General features: G+C 36.7%; 3 protein-coding genes across 6 annotated transcripts in view; 2 read left to right on the top strand and 1 right to left on the bottom strand.

Moving 5' to 3' along the window:
- Positions 1-15,246, bottom strand: part of LOC126914732 (uncharacterized) — an 88,650-nt gene extending 73,404 nt beyond the window's left edge. Inside the window, exons 1-2 of one of the 3 annotated variants that reach the window (XM_050719106.1) lie at positions 14,033-15,246; positions 13,974-13,986 (exon numbers count right to left, since the gene is read on the bottom strand). In XM_050719106.1, coding sequence (XP_050575063.1) covers positions 13,974-13,986; positions 14,033-14,332 — 313 coding nt within the window. In that variant the 5' untranslated portion in view covers positions 14,333-15,246. Of the gene's footprint in view, positions 1-5,048; positions 6,882-13,973 lie in introns of those variants that run through there. The other 2 variants (XM_050719107.1, XM_050719105.1) reach the window with 2 other exon arrangements.
- LOC126914807 (A disintegrin and metalloproteinase with thrombospondin motifs 3-like) overlaps positions 1-18,903 on the top strand; it is a 434,443-nt gene that overhangs the window by 334,027 nt on the left and 81,513 nt on the right. The gene's annotated exons all lie outside the window — the stretch shown is intronic.
- The window catches only part of LOC126914799 (A disintegrin and metalloproteinase with thrombospondin motifs 3-like), a 97,216-nt gene continuing 80,601 nt past the window's right edge, over positions 2,289-18,903 (top strand). The window contains exons 1-4 of one of the 2 annotated variants that reach the window (XM_050719222.1): positions 2,289-2,451; positions 3,113-3,237; positions 3,706-3,798; positions 4,432-4,667. In XM_050719222.1, the coding sequence (XP_050575179.1) occupies positions 3,721-3,798; positions 4,432-4,667 (314 nt within the window). In that variant the 5' untranslated portion in view covers positions 2,289-2,451; positions 3,113-3,237; positions 3,706-3,720. The remainder of the gene's footprint in view (positions 2,452-3,112; positions 3,238-3,705; positions 3,799-4,431; positions 4,668-18,903) is intronic. The other variant, XM_050719221.1, reaches the window with a different exon arrangement.

Raw genomic sequence — 18,903 nt, forward strand, 5'->3', positions numbered from 1 at the left:
TTTTTCACAGTTACAAACAAGTATCGTACGTATGAAACAAGTAACGACGAATTTTCCATTCCACGGCACGCGACAATTGACCGTATTATCAGCGTTTCGTCAGAGTTTCAAGAACTGCGTTTTCTTTTCTGTATTTATGGTTTCGCAACTGTAAAACGGAAGGTTTATTCTGGAGATGCGAGTTCGCGTGAACAACTAGCGCAACGAGTAAAAACACGCGGTTTTTGCAACTCGATCGAATTGTTAGCAACTGTGTGTACGAGATCGTATTACTCCCATCGTTGATCGATGTCAGGCTTCTATCCGAGCACACGGACAACGTTCTCCAACGACCAATCAAACATACCAGATAATAATTTTTCATTGTATCATTATTGTAGCTATTAACGACACGGGCTTGTTGTCGCATGATAAAAAGCATGCAACTGCGCTGACACGATAATACAGCGAACTTTTGCACGCTGCGATGGAAAACGCGTCGTTACCTGTTTCGTACGAACGATACTCGTTTGTAATTCTGTAAAGAAACGTCCGTTGACGAACATTATATAAAGTTCTTCCTTCTTCTTCTTCTTCTTGTCTGTAAATCAACTCCTTACAATTTGACGGTTTAAACACACGGTTTTCGCACACCCCGTATATACAGGATGCAACGGAACAACGTCTGAAAGCGAGAACAACGCGAATCCTTGTGGAAAAATGAAGAAAAAGTATAGGATAAAACGTTCTCATTTTCGACTTGGAGAATCGAGTCTGAAAATTTATCAAGTATACTCGAACTGTATCTGAATATCGGTTCGAATAATAAATTTATTTAATTATATAATTAATTTATTACAAAGGAAATACAATCTGGATGTGAATGTTAAATGGAAACAAATTTTGCTAAGTTGAAAATCGATCGTATCGTAATTACCACGACTCGTTGTTTACAGATTAAAAATCTGTTTTACGAATACGAGGAGCTATATATCTACTATTATTAATCAATTTTTATGAAAAATTTCGTACGATGCGCGGATAAATTCTAATTTGATAAATTGTTGGAAACGTGGAAAATTGAATGCAATAAAATTACGTGGCACGGTTTACACGGTTGCAACTTTATGACCCACTTAGGTCAAGTAGCAATGAAATTTATTGCATATATCGGAAATTCAAGGCACGTAATTGGCAGTTTATAAACAAATTATTTGTTCTCTTAATTAAATTGCCCGCGTCGAAAGCTGTGAAACGTTTTTGTATCGAAATCGAAGAATCCAACATCGCGATCCTATGAATCGAAGAATGCGACGTAAATGTTCGAAGTATGGTTGAGAAACGATAGAAAATTCCAAGTGTTACGCTGTATTTCTCGTTCGATTTGAATCGAAATTTTAATGAGGAACAGCGCCGATTGATATTTAAAAGTGAAACGGTTAAGAGCAACGATACAGGTTTTGTTAAAAGCAATTGGTCTATTTACCTCGCTGTTTAAACGGGTTTGTTTGACGTTACTTTGATCAATTTCCATTGACACTTTTATAGATAGCATTCTTTTTTACGGATGGAAAGCCGTCTGATGGAAATTTGTCTGAAATGTCCGTCGTAAAATTGCATTTTTGCGGGCAACAGAAAACAATGGAATTTTGTACAAAAGCGCAATACTTTAATTAGCGCAAAATTCCATTTTCCCCGCTGGGAAATTGAATTTTCTATTAAAGCGTGATACGTTTAATCAGCGGTGGCGTAAATTCAACAAACTAACAACTGGAATATTGACTTGTCACAATTTTGTGACACCGTATATGTCGTTGATACGTTCCAGTCTGGTCGTATTTACAATTTCAGAAATTTTGCAACTATTTTTTCATTTTATCCGTAACGAGAATAGCGAAGATAAGACAGGCAAACGTGGTAAAACGTTGATAATTCGGTTACAGGGAAATCGAATAAATTCGAAGTTGAAGAAAGTAAGAGAAAGTCGAAACGAAGCAAACGCGATTCCTTAAGCCACGATGTTCAGGGATTTTATAATCTTTCCGGTGACGTCTTCGACGTGGAATACCCAGAAGCTGAGAAATTGATTCTGTACGATGAAAAAGACGATGTCTCCACAGAATACAACGATACAATAGTGGAAGAATTATCGATCGACGTAAATCCTGTTGAGAAATGCTCAGTTGGTATGACCGCTAGTTACTAAAAGGTTACTAGGGTTGTGTTGGTACGACTCCTAACGACGCTCTTTTGTCATAGGAGTCGACCACGCCTTAATTGCTAAGACGCATTGGGAGAGTTTAAACGTTTGCTGTGTGATTTGGTGTTTTGTATAAGAGAGAAAATAAAAGGTGTGATAACCAATCCGAGTGGATCCGAGATTGATTATCAACCCCAACCTATATAAAATAACAAATCCCGAGGAAATTGGATACTTCTCTGGTCCTAAATGGCAAAGGAACAGATTATCAAGTAGTAAGTCAAATATTTTTCCAAATGCCATTCTTGTACAATCGTTGCTTTTTTACTTACCACGTACAATATAGCGGTTAATAAATTAACGAATCATCGAATATTACTGAAAGAAAGAAATTGTACTGATATTCCAATCTATCGTGTACAAAAGTAATAATAACAGCATGTAATATAAGAATAGCTTATCTTCAGCCTTAAAAGGAACTCGGTTTACATACAATTATTCTCCCTATTGCGTTCCACTCTCGCTTGATCTTCTACACGTTCATCTATATTTCGCTGTTTTTAATTTATTTTATTATTCCCTGTCTATTACACATATGTATATTGTCCATTGCACGAATCTTTATCTATCTTGCCTAATTTAATGTAAAAAAATAGAAAAATAGACAAATTTGCTGGAGGAATACGTTTACCAAAATTTGTCAAGAATTTTAAAGAAATTTGCAGGATGAAATTCACGGTGATACCGAATTGATATTTTTGAAATTATACTTTTGAAATAATTATTTATATCATAATAATTATTCCACGAATACTTGCTCGTAGATATTAATTTATGCTTTTAATAATCATGCGTTTAAGCTATCAAGTCGAGTCGAGTAGACTTTCTAATTTCGTGGAAGATAAGTCGATTTCTAAGATAAGTCATTTCTAGAGAAAAGACCAACTGCTAAGGATTCGCCGCCACGATGGCTAGAGCTTGGAATAGCTGCTGATTACTCCGTGGTAGATTTTCATGGAATTCGAGTACAGCAATATATCTTGGCTCTTTTAAACATCGTAAGTAATACCAAACGAAATTCTGTTATTATACTTGGATATAGAATACCTTTTCCTACATATGTACGCGAGCAACCGGGAAACATAGGGCAGAGTTATGCGTATCTCTGTATTTTCAAGGTACGCTACTTGCTTTCAAACATCTCGATCGTATACTCGGATGGAAGCTCTGTATTTTCTGTTTACACTGTTCAAAGCTTACACGTATCTTTTAAAGAGTTCTGCAAATAATTTATCCGTAATGGAATTTTGTAATCGATTAATTTCAGCCATTCGGTAATTGGTTTTCCAATGCTGTTGAGATTAATAACGTACATTTCCTAAGATAAATATAACGAATAAAATTAATTTTTTAGGAAAATTATATAAGATACGATGTATTTACGAGAGTTTTGAATAATAATTTATTTGTAAGGCTGTAATACTGTTTTAACGCCTGTTACATTTTCGTACGTATTTTAATCCTAGGTCAGTGCAATTTACATGGACCCATCGCTCGAATCCAACATGATTCTAGTGATCGTACGAATGATTTTATACGCGGAAAAACGAGACGTTATGGTAAGCGATTTCCATTAAATTAAATCATTTAACTAAAGTAGTAACTATCTGAGATACGCATATGCGAGTGTCAATTATTTTATTTTCTACTTATCTGTACAGTGTATGGTATATAAATTATATAGGTCAAAATATCTGCGCATGACGTTTTAGGTCGATAAAATGCAACGAGTTCCATTTTGTTAAATTGGACAACCGTGAACGATCCCTTGGAAACAAATTTCCAAACAAACAATTTTCACGGATCATTGACAAACCTCGCATTTATCGTGTATCCGAAATATCTGTATAATCGACTATTAAACCTTTTTCATCTCTTAAGAATCTTAATTTAATGTTATAGACCTATGATAATATCATTGATATACGACACTTGCGATTCCTTTTACTTTTCTTTTTCTGCTATTCTTCTCTGCTGTTGAATCAACATTTCAACATTTTTCAGGAAGATTAAAATACTAATAGCGTTACAAGTTACATTTGATTACAATCAACAACATGATTACTTGCACATATATTTATTATCATTGACGAATATTTATATATAGTATATAATGCATGATGTAATAATAAATATAATATATTCGTAATATTTGCTAGCTTTTATTAAGAAAATATTAAACGTTGTCGTAGGTCCGCCGTGGCGATGCCAGACGATCTCTCGAGAACGTGAACAAATGGAACAGAAAGATGCTGTCCTCGAAGGACGTAAATCACGATGTTGCTGTATGGTTGACGCGATTAGATATAGGAGGTCCTTCCGGTTACGCACCTGTGTCAGGAGTATGCTATCCCGCGAGATCGTGCGCGTTAAATCGAGACGAAGGCTTGACCAGCGCCTTTATCATCGCTCACGAAGTAGCACACATGTGAGTGTCCCACATGTTGGGATATCGTTGGCAAACTGAAATATTTATAACTGGCCTGGGTATTTACGCAGAGACCGTGTGCTATTTATTTATGCAAATACGTACTTTTACGAGAATAATTTGAAAAATGAAATCTCCATAGGAGAACTTATTATCTTTACCGAATATCACAACGAGTACTGTACTTTGAATCTGCCATAGATTTTTGCGTATTATGTGCGTTCTTGCATTCCTCCTTTCACCTACGATGGCTCTTAAACAAGAAACGATATCGTAACGAGAAATACAACTTAGCTGAGCGTCCACTTTGGTTCCACTAGTGTTGTCCCATACGACTTTGTGTTTGACCTCGCTATTAGGGGACTTTTTACCCAACGTTTCCTTCACCGCCTTCACTACCTTCGATTTATCGAACTTGAGACTTAAACTGGCCGTTACTAAATCTTCCGGCTTCTTCGACATCGGTTGGTGTCTCTTCGTGAACCAATTCGACGGTGCCATAAAGGTCGAAATAGCGGCTTTCGAGGATCCGCTAAGCTTACTTTTAGCTCCGTGCAATGTCGACACGTCGAAGCTGTTGGAACGGAAGCTCTTCGATCGACTTCCTTTCTGTTCGGTCGTTTTTCCGGGCCAGTTTGATTTGCTATCGTCCCGGGAACTCGGCGCTTCCTCGCCGCATCGGTTGATTTTCGTCGCGGAAGACTCTAACGAGCTTAGGATCGATATCAGATCCGTATTAGAGCAGACAATGCCCGCAGCACCGGAAACGGATGCACTCGCGGCTCTTGGCAGTTCCGAGACGCGCTTTCGGAGAGAAGACGTCGGCGAAACCGACGGAGTAGGCATTTCAGAGAATCGTTGTTTCGGCTGTTGAGTGTAACGTTGAGCGGAACTGTTACCCTCCAGCGGCTGTATTTCGTACACTTGCTCCGTCGACGTCCTGTACATCCTTAAGCGCACCTGGCAAACGGATTGCTTTTATTCGAAAGACAGTTTCTTTTTTATCATAATTCGTGCGTTATGATACATGTTTCGATGATTGAGCCGTTAAGCGTGACAAAGCGATGGAATTGTTTTGCACAGAAATTCTGGTTCTAAAATTATGTTAGGGATTCTAGGGCGTAATAACATCTTGGAACGCAAAGTTATCGATGTGTCGATGAAAGTTAAGCGAGCTTTATCGAAGCACACGTTCGAGTCTTTGGGCGATTGCTAGGAATACGCGTAATGTTCTTTTCTGTGAGCTGAAAAGTTGAACGACTATAAAAGGCGTTTGTAGAGGATTTCAAAGCGGAAGAAGAAGCGATACAAATGTTTAGAATCAGAAATTATCTGTTTATATAGAGATCTGTTTGATGCAAGATCTAAAATCAATCAAATCGGATTGTATGGATTGTGTATTTGTCTGTGTTAATCCTTTGACGTCGATACCAACGATGTATATAGCGAATGGCGGTTATCAGCCAAGATTATGAGCACGTACGCAAATAGACTAGAATATTTTGCAAGAATGAAATGTCTTGGTATGGTACGCTTTAATCTATCTATCCAAGTCAAAATAAGTATAAAAATCGCGTGGCAATCAACATATTTAAAAAAAAAAAAAGAAAAAAAAGAGGAGAAACAGATGCTTCTGATTGTTTTTTAGTGCATTTTCATAAAATCTTCTAAATGTTTAATTCTCATAGAATAAAAGGGAGAGTATACGTTTGAATCTCAGCAGATTTTATTAATTCTTTGAAACCATAAATACAATATGAGTATTACATCAACTTTAGTTCATACATGTAACAACATATTATTCTGCATGTAGCAGTTACATTTAATGAAACATTTACTTATCCAATAAATCCATATTCTCTACTAAACGTTCGTTTATTAATAAAACTGCCATAATCGTCCACGCATTGTTCGCTTCCTTAATTATTTTTCAAAGTATAACGATAATCAATGATGCAACAGAAATATCACGTAACATCCCAACAATCTTACATGAGATTTTAGCTGTTTTTACTATACAAATTAAGTCATTATTAAAATAAGTCATTATAATAATATATATATATATATATATATATATATATATATATATATATATGTCGGAGATGAAAGAACACCGGAACGTTCCCTTTGGAACTTTGGGAAGACCCCTAGTATTGAAATTTAGATTTCACCATAGCCGTATTAAGAAACTGTCGTCATTCGATCCGACTGTATTTATTTGAGATTTATGATAGTGAGGCGACAATCAGTCGCCGAACGTAGCCGCGGTCAAAGGGATGAACGTTTTGTCTAACAAAGGCATGAAGTAATTCTATAGCTCTTCTTAAAAGAAATACTTGGGACAGGGCACGACGGTAAACGTTTCAATGGTTTCTGCCCCGTGGCTCGCCACACGCAGACTTTGTCCTTCGGGTAAGATGATTGCCAGATGCCAACGCATCTTCACAGTATATGTTTAGCTGGGCGAGGACCGGCTACGAATATTAAGTTTCAATTATACAAAGTCTTTCAAATAGACAAATAGCCTGTGCCCCAACTATGGGAAGATAAGAGAAATCTATCCTTCCACGAACGACGCTTCCCGCTAGCAACTTTTCCCAAGGACAGCTAATATCTTTCTCTAACCACCAACATGGAAATTGACCAATTAACAGCAACGTCAATTTCCCACACCCTTCGAACGGAGACTTTTCTCCGCTGTCCAAGAATCCGATGATCTCGTGCCCTTTTTTTTTTTTTTTTTTTTTTTGCGTGGGGAGGGGAAAATGCTATTACGCGTGCCCAGTGACCCGCATCACTGGGTTATGTGGGAGTCGGTCGGTTGTCGTTGCCATACCCACTAAAAACCCCTCCTCCTTCTTCCTCCGCTTAGAGGGCAGACAACCCCGGTAAAACCTGTCGGCAGTCATCAGGGTTGTCCTTTCGTGCCCCGTTGTATCTACTTCTTCGGGCAGTTACTGCTCATGTCGTCCTCTCAGCCAGTTCAGAATACTGGACTGGTCTCCTTCTGCGGTTTTTCGTTGTTTCGTGTTCTTGCCCTCATTGCTCCACGTAGTTGTTGTTTCGCTCGTTCTCCCCCTTGCCTCTTCCCAGGCCCTCGCTGTCACCCTCCTGTGACACATGACGGTCTTGCAGAATTGCCTGAATTTATTCCAGCTCTCGTTCTTGGCGGTCAACGTGGCGATCAGATTGCCCACGTCTATCTTCCCGCCCAGAGCGTTCTCCAGCTCGATCCTTCTGTCCGTCCACTTCGGGCACGCGAAGAGGGCGTGCTCTGCATCGTCGTTCGGGTCTACACAGTCGAGACAGTTGCCGTCGCTGTCCTTGCCAATCCTTTTTCTATAGACACCGAAGCTCCCATGCCCGGTTAGCAGCTGCATGGTGTGGTGATCGATGTCCATCTTCTTTTTGGTAAATAGCAGCGCACTCGGTATTAATTTCTTTGTGATATTTTCCTTTTTGTGGTTGTTCCACTCCTTCTGCCAGTCATCTTGGGCCTTCTTGCGAATCGCCTCCAGTTCCTCCTTCAGCTTGCAGCCGTCATCCGTGCCAATCCTGGACCCATGGATCTTGTTCCTCTCGTAGGTCTCTCCGAGCATCTTTATCTTTATGTAAATCGGGAGATTCCCGGTCAACACGCAAAGTGCCGCGTGGGAGACGGTACGGTATGCCGGCGTTGTTATGCACAGGGCCGTTCGTTGTGCTCGTTTCAGCTTTTACCTGTTCTTATCGGCATTCGCTGCTCTAGCCCACACCGGCGCTCCGTAAGTTACGATGGACTCCCACACGTTGTAGTAGAGCCTACGAGCCAAGCTGGGCGGCCCGTTGATGTTGGGTAGAATTCCCCTAAGGGCTCCTATTAACTTGTCGACTCTATTACACACCATCTCGATATGCGTACCGAACCTCCGACTGGAGTCGATGACGACTCCGAGATCTCGTTCCCTTAGGCACACCCATCATAGATTTCTTCGACAGCGTCACCGCGACGGAGAGCCACTCACTCTAGTGCGATCTCATCGGCAATCGACCTGTCTTTCGTATACGTAATAATTGCCCCTTGCTCTAACATACAGTGTAACTTAGACGCTAACGAAGGGTAAAGTTCGTCATCCCGTTGACCGCGGATTCGTTATTGAGCCTAGGATCATCGTCATTTGCTTCTCGAGTATCTAATTATCGCGATTACTTGTCCAATTCCATCATAGTCATATTTGCACTAGTAAATATCTCCTCTATTGCATAACGATCACGTCTAGCGCCAATAGGGATTCGTTTCACGCCCTTATCCCTAACTCTAATCTTAACGCCAACCCGACATATATATATATATATATATATATACATACATATATATATTTTATACATACATACATATATCAATTTTTATACACACAATTATACATATTCATTTTCATTTAATATTTTCATTTAATAATTTAATAAACCTTCGTCCCGCAAAGGCAAATAAATTCACGCATAACATTTCTCTTCAGCGGCATTGTTCTAGGATTGTATTTGTTGAAAGAAGGATAGCATTAAGCGCTGGAATAAAGAATGACGAATCGTTATTCTTTAACCATCGTACTTAGACTCATATTTATTGAGCTACTTGTATTTTAATCGAAGTCTAATATCCTCCATCTGTAGGCGTAAATATTACTGCCGTTGTTAATGTCATTTTAAGTTTTACTACTGGAAAGGACATTTAAGTTTGAAGGCAGGCAAGTCTACTGTTCTTAAAGCTGACATTTAGACATCTAAGATTTTTTGTGTCTTTATTGACAAAAATATATTTGACTTTGCATATCTAAAATAAAGGATTTGCGTTATCTAAAATAAATAGATCATCTTTCTTTAGAAAATTCAATGTGGTGAAATTAGAATATGAGATAAAAGAAATACTATGCATACTTATTGTTCTTCTTAAAAATTAAAGGAATACTCATAATCCTAAAATATCCTTTCTATGTTGTACTAGATATATATACAATTAAAATGTGTAATAATGTGAATGATAAACTAGTTCGAATAATTATTTTGCTTAAACGTAAGTTAATTGAAATCAGATGAATGTTATACACGCATTATACCGTGCATTATGAACTATTGATTGATTGATGCTCATATTTAATTATTAACGAGAAAATTAGAAAAATAAGATTGAATTTAATCTGTCCTTCTTATATTTATTAAGATGAGTTCTGGGACTTGAAACACTCGAGATTAGAAATTTTGATTAATGTTTCACATTATGACTGGACGCTTGTTGTAATATCTTTTGTACGAGATACACTATACATACACAAGATCAAAATGGAATTTCGAAACGGTCGTATCGTTCAACAAAAATCTCTTTTATCTTTGATCCTCTTCATAAAAATGCAATTCTCCTTTACAGAACATCATATAACATTTATTGTACGATATATTGTTCAATTATATTTCGAAATTTTCAGCTTCGAATCTTTGTTTAATTATACTGTAGAATTAAATATCATGCGTTATTTAAATATAAAGATAGACTAAACTTTTGTCCACATTTATTAAAGCTGTATCAACTGAGATGTTTAAATTTGCGAAATTTCATGGACTTTTATATTTAATTTTTCATCATGAATCCCGCTTTGCGATACAATACATATTAGATTTATAATATCTTAAATTTACAGTACCAATGCTGATTTCATCTGAAACTATTTGTTTGCAAATGATATCTTTCTTCGTTGGAATTACCCTTCACTTATAAATTAATAATTATTAACATTGAACAGTATTGTTAAACTTCAATAAAAATAGGATCGATAACTAAATGTTAGTTAAAGAAACTTCCTATTATTATTGAATTTTGTTTAGAAAACAATAATAAAAATGGGTGTCTTTTTGTGAAAATAATTTACAGCATATCACTCGACTTATTCATATAAGAGACATTAGTTTGTTTAAATACCCTGTTGCACCCTTTTATTCATTTTCAACCCAATTTTTTCACAACATTAAAAAATATTTTAAGCCTGAAGAAAAACATGAAAAACTTCTTATTAGCATGATTTCATGCTAAACATCCTCTTAAGATATTATAAATCTTTCTTGTTTACTAAAACCAGAGCCTAACTGAAATATACGAGTATCGCAACAGGATTAATCGTAATACATGATTAAATACAAGCAATATGTAAGCTATATTTTTACTTTTTACTTCAGAAATAAATATTTCACCAGCATCGTCTTTAGCTTAAGGAAAATAAACTTGTGAAATTTAATTTAAAGCTTCGTAAAACATGGAAATGTTGCAGGATAACAAATCAGAAAAGATATATTAAATAAATCACAGTTCAGGTATCTATAACATGTGATTCTCTTAACAAATCTGTTTCATTCATCAAGCAACTGCAAAATTTCCGTAAAATCAGAAGCGGTTTCACAAATTATAGGCATTCGTAAACATGATAGATAAGAGTTAGTATCGCGGCGTTTTAGAGTATCTATGAGCGTAATATGGAAAGTAAAAAGATGTATAATAAAAATAGTTCACTTTCCAAGCTATCACTAACATTGTAACGAATTATTATACATATAACGGCTCACGAAAGTACTCGGACGCTTACAGAAACTTTCCATGAATATTTTGTTGAAGCTTTTCATGAATTTCAAGATGCATTAGGCTGTCTCAAAAGTTTCTTTCGTTTTGTTCTATTACTACAAAATAGATCATACATAAATCGATAGAATAATATAAAACAAAAAGTGTCGTGCATCTATTATTTCCTTATGAAACGAAAGAAGCTTTTGAAACAAATGTAAATAGGAATTATAAGATGCTTATTGATTACCATCGGTATTTGGACAGTTAATTATGTATTGTATAAATAAGTCACAATATTTTTAGTAGGAGCATTTTTACCCCTAATCAATCATATGTTTAAAAATACTCTTTACATTGTACATTAGTTTTTTGCTATGTGTACGTCTGCAATAAGCATCTTCTAGCTTCCATATATATATTTCCAAATTAGTCTCAATTTTTACCGGTGTAATCATGATAGACACGTCTCGTTACATTGAAGTGAAGTGAAGAAAAACACTAACACACATAATATATATTCGCAAAAATCTTCTATCTAATATTTTCGTCAACTACTGTATACACATTTATTAGATATTTGTGTGAGATTAAAATCGACAGATACGATAAAAGAATATTGTAGAGGTATAGCAATAAGAAAATACAAGGAAAGTATAGCTCGTTAATTTGAATTACACCAGATTGTCAGTCATCTATTAGGTCGTGTTAATCTCTGAATAAATTCTTAAATAAATAAGTGTTAATAAAGATAAAGATAAAGAAGTGTTAATTAAACTAGAGACACTTAACATTTATTAGCATTTGTTCTTCCCCATTACTTCTTGAATAGGTCCTTTAGGGAAGAACAGAGAGACGGTTCGCTGGATTCCGTCTGATTCCGATTTTGATTCTTGGTATTTGAAAACCAATTTGTCACTTTGCCTGACATTGGTTTGTTCGGAGATACCGAGGGCTTTCCGCTCGACCCGGAAGCCCCCGTATCGTTTCCCTTTTCCGCCGTTAACATCTTCTCAATTGCGCTACCAAATACCTACGGACAAAATTGTTCTTATAAATTTATGAATATTATGTATTTACGTATTTGAATGAAAATTTTTATGAAACGAGATTTCGCGTTAAAATACGTAATAGTAAATACGATAATTTACACGTTCTTTTTACCAAGATGAAAATGTACATGTAAATTTACTTGATGTATATGTAAATAGAAATATTTATATGTAATATTTATATGCTTGTATTTAAAATATTTTCATGCTTAAAGAATAAAGGTCATAATGTTATAAATATTTAAATCCTTGCACCTCTCCTTTATCGCGTAAGAAAGAGAAACTAAAGGTTTCACTCCAGAGAATGAGCTTCGTTCTAAAACAAATCAAATAACATATATTTAAGTATTTAACTGTTATTTAATATTCCTAATATTCAAAATAATATTTAACATTTCTATATTATTAATATAGATGAGAAGTCGATAAGATAGTTTACAATCATTAAGTACAGTATCGCAGATCCACCATCAGAGGTCAGTAATATTAAAATAAAATTCATGTTGGATTAAAAGTGTGGTTAAGTTGGGGCTAACCCCAAATTTGCAAATTTTGACCTAAGTCAAAAAGTGGCCATTTTTGCACCTCCTCGCGAACGAAAAATTCTTGTGCGACGTTTAAGAGAATTTATCAAAAAAAAAACAAAGAATTATTAGCATTTATACGAAATGTGACATGGAAGTTGAAAAAGATGAGTGTAGAGATGAAAAAATTAAGCAGAGGTAAAACTTACGCGCTACACTTGATCTTCATTTTCTTTAAATTTTGATCCAGCTGATAAATCAGTAATTAAACCAAAGGAACTAAGTTTGAAATCAAGCGAATCTGAAATACTATCAGACTGTTGCTACTGGAGAACAATAGCCATCTTGTACTTCGTACTTGCTCGATTCCAAACTCTAATCGATATACCAACAGAATTTACAAGCAAAATAATTATTCAGAGATTCTGTCGGTAAAACAATTGAAGTTTAAAATCGAACGAATCCGAATTACTGCGAGATCGTTGGTGACTATTGTTCTCGTAGCAACAAACTGATGGTACTTCAGATTCGTTTGATTTCAAACTACAATTGATTTATCAATAGAGTTGTCGAAGAATTATTTTGTCGATATCGGTGTAGAACAATAGTCAACAACGATCTCGCTGTACTTCATATTTCCTCTATTACAAACGTCGATTCATTTACCAGCAGAGCATCTGAAGAATTATTTCACATGGATCATGTAGAAAAAAAACGAACACGAAAATGGAACTGTAATAACATTTTTTATTCCTTGCTGAGAGCCGTTCTTAAACATTTTTCCCTTCGCAAGAAGATCGGAAAATAACCACTTTTGACGCTCTGTTTTCATCCCATATGAATTTTATCTTTAATATTACCGATTGATAATAATGTCACTGCGATATTGTCCGCAATGATTGCAAATTATCTTCTCCACGTTTCACCTATATCGATAATACAGAATATCAAACAACAATTATTTAATTTCACGTTGTTGTTGACTTTACTAATTTTTACGATAAAGTGCATTCTCTGGAAGAGATTTTACGATTTACGATTTTCTTTTTCATTCCCCCTTTCACCTACGATGGCTCTTAAACAAGAAACGATATCGTAACGAGAAATACAACTTACCTGAGCGTCCACTTTGGTTCCACTAGTGTTGTCCCATACGACTTTGTGTTTGACCTCGCTATTAGGGGACTTTTTACCCAACGTTTCCTTCACCGCCTTCACTACCTTCGATTTATCGAACTTGAGACTTAAACTGGCCGTTACTAAATCTTCCGGCTTCTTCGACATCGGTTGGTGTCTCTTCGTGAACCAATTCGACGGTGCCATAAAGGTCGAAATAGCGGCTTTCGAGGATCCGCTAAGCTTACTTTTAGCTCCGTGCAATGTCGACACGTCGAAGCTGTTGGAACGGAAGCTCTTCGATCGACTTCCTTTCTGTTCGGTCGTTTTTCCGGGCCAGTTTGAAGAAATTCCCTTCAGATCTCCGGTTACCGTTATCCACTTCATATATAGAGTTTGAAATCTTTCTCAAAATTTTGAAAGGTCCTTTCCTAATTTCTTCCAGCTTATTTCTATTCATTCTGTTTCCGTTGTGGGTGAAGACCGTATCACCAATTTTAAACTCGTGTTCTCGTCTTTTTTTGTCATATTTTTGTTTGTTGATTTCGAAATTTCTTGCTGAGATTTTAAATGCTTCTTCTCTGTCTCTTTTTAAGTTTATCTTCTTCTCTGTTATTCCCTTAGGGATGATTTCGATCATTTTCCCATACAGTAAGTGATTTGGGGCAAATCCCGTTACACTGTGTCTGGTGTGATTGTATTCTTCTACGCTTTTTTCTGCGATCTTTGTCCAGTTTCTTTTTTTTTTTCGAATTGATCTTGCATCTGATTCTGTTTACTAATGTTTGATTTACCCTCTCGTTTAGTCCATTGGAGGATGGACAGTCTGTCGAGGTGAAAATTAATTTAATGTTTTTCTCTCTCGCGTACTCTTGAATTTCCTTGGATGTCATCGCTGGGTATCGGTCTGCAAGGATAATTTTTATGGAGTCAGTTTCTCCTGTCGAGTTTATAAGTTTTATGATATCTTCCGCGCGTTGTGTTTTCGATGTGGACATAAAAACAGCCCTTGAAAAGTGATTTATGAGTATATGCATATACTTCTTTGGTGAGTTGTTGTTGGAAAAACCTCGGACCGTATCGAATGACATTATTTCAAACGGTTTCCTCGCTGGTCCTAGTCTCCACATAAGCCCGATCGGTCTTCTCGTTCTGCTTTTATTCCTAATGCAGGTTTCGCATTGTTTGCAGAATTTGTCGACAATTCGGTCCATATTTTTGAAATAATAAAAGGGTCGGATTTTTTTCAATATGTGATTCCTTCCAACATGGCCAAAGAAATCATGCACCGTCTTTATGATATGCTCGCCTAAACTAAACTCTTGTGAGACGAATATACGTTGGCGTCCTTTAATATTTTAAAAAAAAATCTCTGATTTTTTTATAAGGTCTTTCGTATTTTTAATATCTTCTCTGTTTTCTTTCTGATCTCGGATTATGTCTTGTTTTTTTATAATATTCGCTACTTTCAAAACCTCTTCTTCGTTCTCAAAACTTTCTAAGACGGGGTTCCTGGATAGTGCGACTGCCTCTATCTTGTGTTTTCCTGGTGAGTAGATGATTTTGAAGTCGTACTGCGATAAGTAGTGCATCAGGTCTCCTAAAGTTTCATCGGTTCTTGCTTTGATTCTCATTGATTCCAACGGTTTATGGTCTGAAAGGACAGTGAAGTATCTACCGATTAACCAATGCTGCCAGTACTGAATCGCCTCTTTGACCAGAACGCCGAATTAATGTCAAACGTTGAGAAGAAATGGCAATTTCCCGCTTTGACTATGATATCTTCAATTCTTGGGAATGGTTGTGGTTCCGGAACTACAATTTTGTTTATCTCTCTGAAATCAATACATAGTCTATCTCTACGATTCGACTCTTTTTTAAAGGCTAGTGTCACTGGTGCTGCAAATGGTGAACTTGATTCCTCTATGAGATCGTGTTCTAGTAGTTTCGTAATCTGGAATTCTATTTCTCTCTGATCTGGAATGCTACATCTGTATGGTTTCTTTGATATGTATTTATTTTCGATTAGCTTAATAGAAGCTTCTTGTGATTTCCTGGTTCCCACATTGTGTTTAGCAAATACATCTCTCTATAAGTTGGCTTACCTCTATTTTTTGTAGGTTATTTAGGTGTTCTAGGTTGTCCATAGGCTTACCCGTCTCCTTGTGTTCGGTAACGTTTACCTTTCTTCTCTGGTTATTTCTTCTTTCTTCTTTTCTATTAAATATTACTTCCTCTTTGTCGTCTACTTTTTGGCTAACCCTCAAATTCTCGTCTTGTCTTAGTTTGAATTCCCTTATGGCGTCCAGCCCTAAGATGAGATCATATGTGAAGTTATTATTGCGTACTATATACACATCTATCTCTTTCTCTATCTTGTTTATCCTCATTTTTAGTCTTGCCCGGCTACTCGTGAAGTCTTCCCCATTGATGGTTTTGAACATGCTCTTGTCTTCTTTTATCTGATCAATGATCCTTTGAACGATAAAACTTGCATTCGCTCCCGTAAACACCTTTAATCTCTTTTTGATCGTTGACTTTAACTCGCAGTTTTATCAATGGTTCGTACTTCTCCGGGCATTTTAGTGTTTTTCTTCCTTCCCATCCGATGTTCCTGCTATTTCATTTTCTGATGTGAGCGCCTCCAGTGAATTTATTTGTTTGGGTTTCTTCTGGGGGTTTCTGTCTCTATTTCTACATAATTCCACTGGGTGGAATCGGCCCGGGAAGTTCAGTGCTTCACAGATTGTGCACGGTTTTTTTTTTGAATGGTGGATTTACCTTTCTAACCATGTCTATCTTTCTTTCTTGTGTTTCTTTCCTTTTTCTCCAGTCTTCATATTGTCCCAAAATTCCTATTAGGTCATTTGTTGTCTGTATATTATCGCTTTCGATTTTGTCTTGGACTTCGATAGGTAATCCAATGACAATCAGGTGTATCCTCACCTCTTCATCCATTTCCCTTTTTACTTCCAATATTAGTCGTTCTTTCTCTATTGCATATTCTACGAACGAACCTGAAAGGTATTTAAAGTTGTAAGCATATCGTATTGCAGGCCAACCTTTATTCTTAAAGGCGTTGAGAAATGCTTCTTTCCAATCTTCCCAGTTGTGTCCTCCAGCTTTCAGTAGATTTGTTTGGTACCACCTTTTTGCTGTTTTTCCTAGGTACTTTCTCAAACCTTTGACTTTTCCTCATCGCTTTTTATTTTGTATTTTTTGCATTCCTCTTCATACTCTGATATTCAGTTTGTGGCTTTCTGAGTTCCTTCTAATCGTTCTATATTGTTGTTTGTTTCAACTATTTCCCTCTTATCTCGTCTTTAAAGGGTCTCTAGAAGTTTTTCCATTTCCACGTTGAGTTCCTCGATTTCCGTCTTTGTTTTTCTTGTGGGTGTTCTTTATGCTTCCTCTAAGACAATGTCTCGGAAAACGAAGTTTGAATCCGTATCGGTATCAGTGCTGCTGTCTCATCGTCTATTGTGAATTTAATATTTCCATATTGGCCTACCTTGGTTGGGATCGATGCTGAAGTCTGAAAATCGAGTTTTTTTTATTATGAAATGATTTGATAAAATACAAAAATGAACAACAATTAATATGCGTCTATAACAATCAATAACGATGATTATCTAAACGGGAAATTATAAGTCTTTGGTGCAATGTTTACCTGAAAATCGAGAATCGATTCCCCGCATACTTTGTTTTTTAATAATTTGTTATATATTATTATTTTTTTACAGTTGACGTTTGAAAATGATGAACGTTTTTGATATTAATTAATGAAGCTTCGCATTATGCAGCTGTATCGATTATATTAAATATATATGTTTTGAATAAATAGAATTAAAAAGTGAGAAGAAATTAAGAAATAAGAAATTAATCAAACTTACGAAAAAAGATCAATGTCTCTGTTAAATTATATACGTTGTTTATATTAAATAATATTACACCTGTATTGTTGATAGAATTTGTTTACTACACACATATATATATATATATATATGTAGTATCGTGGGCAAAAGGCCTAAGATATCTGCCGAATCGTAAACAATGTCGCGAGAGCCGCGGCATCGTCGGGTACATCAATGTGTCGTCGATCCTTTTTAAGTGGATAGTTTCGTGGAAAGAGCGCGCGTGACCCTGGCCACGGGCGTTTCGGGACACGTGTCTCGAACGGCGGGAAAAGACAAAGAGACGTTAAAGTGAGTATTAGTTGAGAAGCCGGAGAGAACGGATGCAAAAGGTGTGCAGAGTGTGAATTGAGAAGCGAGAGCGAGCGAGTGTAGAAGCCGAAGAGTGTGAATCGGGAAGTCGAAAGCCGCGTCTGAAAATAAGACGTACGACAGCATTGTAATTATTTCGTTGCTTCGAATATTATTAATTAAATAAAAACATCATTACTTGTCCTTTCCTCTAAGACCCATTAAGATACTACATAATTTTGGGGGCTCAGCCGGGATCTAGAGCGCTAAGTGGCAAGTGAAAGTGATATTTCGGAACGATGAGTAACTACATTGCAGGAGAAGCATATTTGACTGACGAGCAGGTGGCTCAGATGCGAATACCTGAGTTAAAAGACGAGCTGAGAAAACGACGGCTGAGATTAACGGGTAGAATGCGCGAGCTGGTAGCGCGATTGCTGGCTGCGGTACGTTTAGATCGGTAACATGGTGCACGAGAAGAAGACGATGATGACGACGATGTTTTAGAAGACGACGACGACGACGAGATGGGCGTGATTGGGGACCGTTTAGACGGCAACGGTCCAGGGAATCACGATCTCAGTATTCATGACGGCGGAGTTCGGGTGACTCCAGTGGTAAGACGATGAGGGCAAGACGAGCCTAAGTGCACGGTGTTAACGTTTGAAGACGTAAAAGACTCGTTAGGAAAATTCAGCGGAGATGACCTACCGAATGTGAGCCAATGGATAAGGGATTTCGAGGAAATGGCGG

The sequence above is a fragment of the Bombus affinis genome, chromosome 3 (assembly GCF_024516045.1).
Source record: "Bombus affinis isolate iyBomAffi1 chromosome 3, iyBomAffi1.2, whole genome shotgun sequence".
NCBI classification, from domain to species: Eukaryota; Metazoa; Arthropoda; class Insecta; order Hymenoptera; family Apidae; genus Bombus; species Bombus affinis.